We start from the raw sequence: 1357 nt of genomic DNA, 5'->3' as shown, positions 1-1357 counted from the left end.
TGGTTATAACTTAATATTAAACATTATTCTCAATAGAAACTTAAAAACATATTAACAAATATGTATTTATGGTCAGGGTTCAGATGAGCTGATGTAGAATCTCCCAGTTTCATTACGAACATCATTATTATTATACCCTAGTCGTACACATTACAATAAAATGCACTGCATCAACGCCATTAACACACTTATCATCAACAGAGTGTCAACATGGACCTCCGGCCGCCTGGGGACCAAGACCAAGTTCTGGCCAGGCTTCGTGGCCCGCTGGCCGCTGACGACCCTCGAGTCCTGGACATATTACACCACCAATACCTGACTCCGCCATCCACCAGGCCCTACAATCTGTTCGGAACTTCTAATTTCACCATGAGCAACATACAGAAGCTGTATAGCAACCAGCGGGGCGGGTTTTTCGTAGAAGCCGGAGCCTATGATGGGGAGAGGATATCGAACACCCTGCACTTGGAGAAGGAGCTTGGGTGGACAGGTCTGCTGATCGAACCCGATAATGAGAACTATAAAAAGCTGTTAACGAAGCACCGCAAGGCCTGGATCTCCCACTCCTGTTTGTCGCAGGAGAGCTACCCAAAGGAAGAGGTGCTGATCTCCCTTGTTAGTGGTGATCTGATTGGCAACGATCGTCGGTATTCCTCATACCTCCAAGGAGTCAAACTCAACTCCACTGTCTACGACGATTTCCTGAAAACATCGGAAGAATCTTATTCTGTGGTGCAGTGCTTCCCTCTGGCGTCCTACCTGTTGGCCCTCAAGGTGTCCACAGTGGACTTCCTCTCCCTGGACATCCAAGGGGCGGAGAAAAGTGTCCTCAAGAATTTTCCCTGGGACAGAATCACCATCCGCGCCATGGTGGTCGAGGAAGTCCACTTCAAGGACTTCAATCACCAGTTTGTCGACGACATGAAGAACAGAGGGTTCGTCTTGGTCGACAAAGCGGACATAGACTATTTTTTTGTGAAGGGAGATGACCCACTCATGAAGAAAATCAGCCCATTTTCAACGCCCTCAAAAATAACCTCACTACCTTGACTCTGTACATAAACACACACGCACACACACACACACACGCACACACACACACACACACACACACACACACACACACACACACACACACACACACACACACACACACACACACACACACACACACACACATACACACCTATATATATATATATATATATATATATATTTATTATATACACATACACACCTATATATATATATATATATATATATATATATATATATATATATATATATATATAGGGGTACCACCACTGGTTTAATTAAAGGGACCCACATCCTCGAAGAAGAAAATAAATGGTGTTCA

At 44.3% G+C, this 1357-nt stretch overlaps 1 protein-coding gene across 1 annotated transcript; it reads left to right on the top strand.

Annotated features, from left to right (window-relative positions):
- The first annotated feature begins 210 nt into the window (after positions 1-210).
- LOC123766645 (protein Star-like) lies at positions 211-1050 on the top strand. The gene has a single exon (XM_045755928.1). The coding sequence runs from the start codon at positions 211-213 to the stop codon at positions 1048-1050; it is 840 nt and encodes a 279-aa protein (XP_045611884.1).
- The last annotated feature ends 307 nt before the right edge of the window (positions 1051-1357 follow it).

This window comes from Procambarus clarkii, chromosome 16 (genome assembly GCF_040958095.1).
Source record: "Procambarus clarkii isolate CNS0578487 chromosome 16, FALCON_Pclarkii_2.0, whole genome shotgun sequence".
Taxonomy (NCBI): domain Eukaryota; kingdom Metazoa; phylum Arthropoda; class Malacostraca; order Decapoda; family Cambaridae; genus Procambarus; species Procambarus clarkii.
The sequence above is the reverse complement of the archived record's forward strand: the minus strand, read 5'-3'. Positions and strand labels throughout refer to the sequence as shown.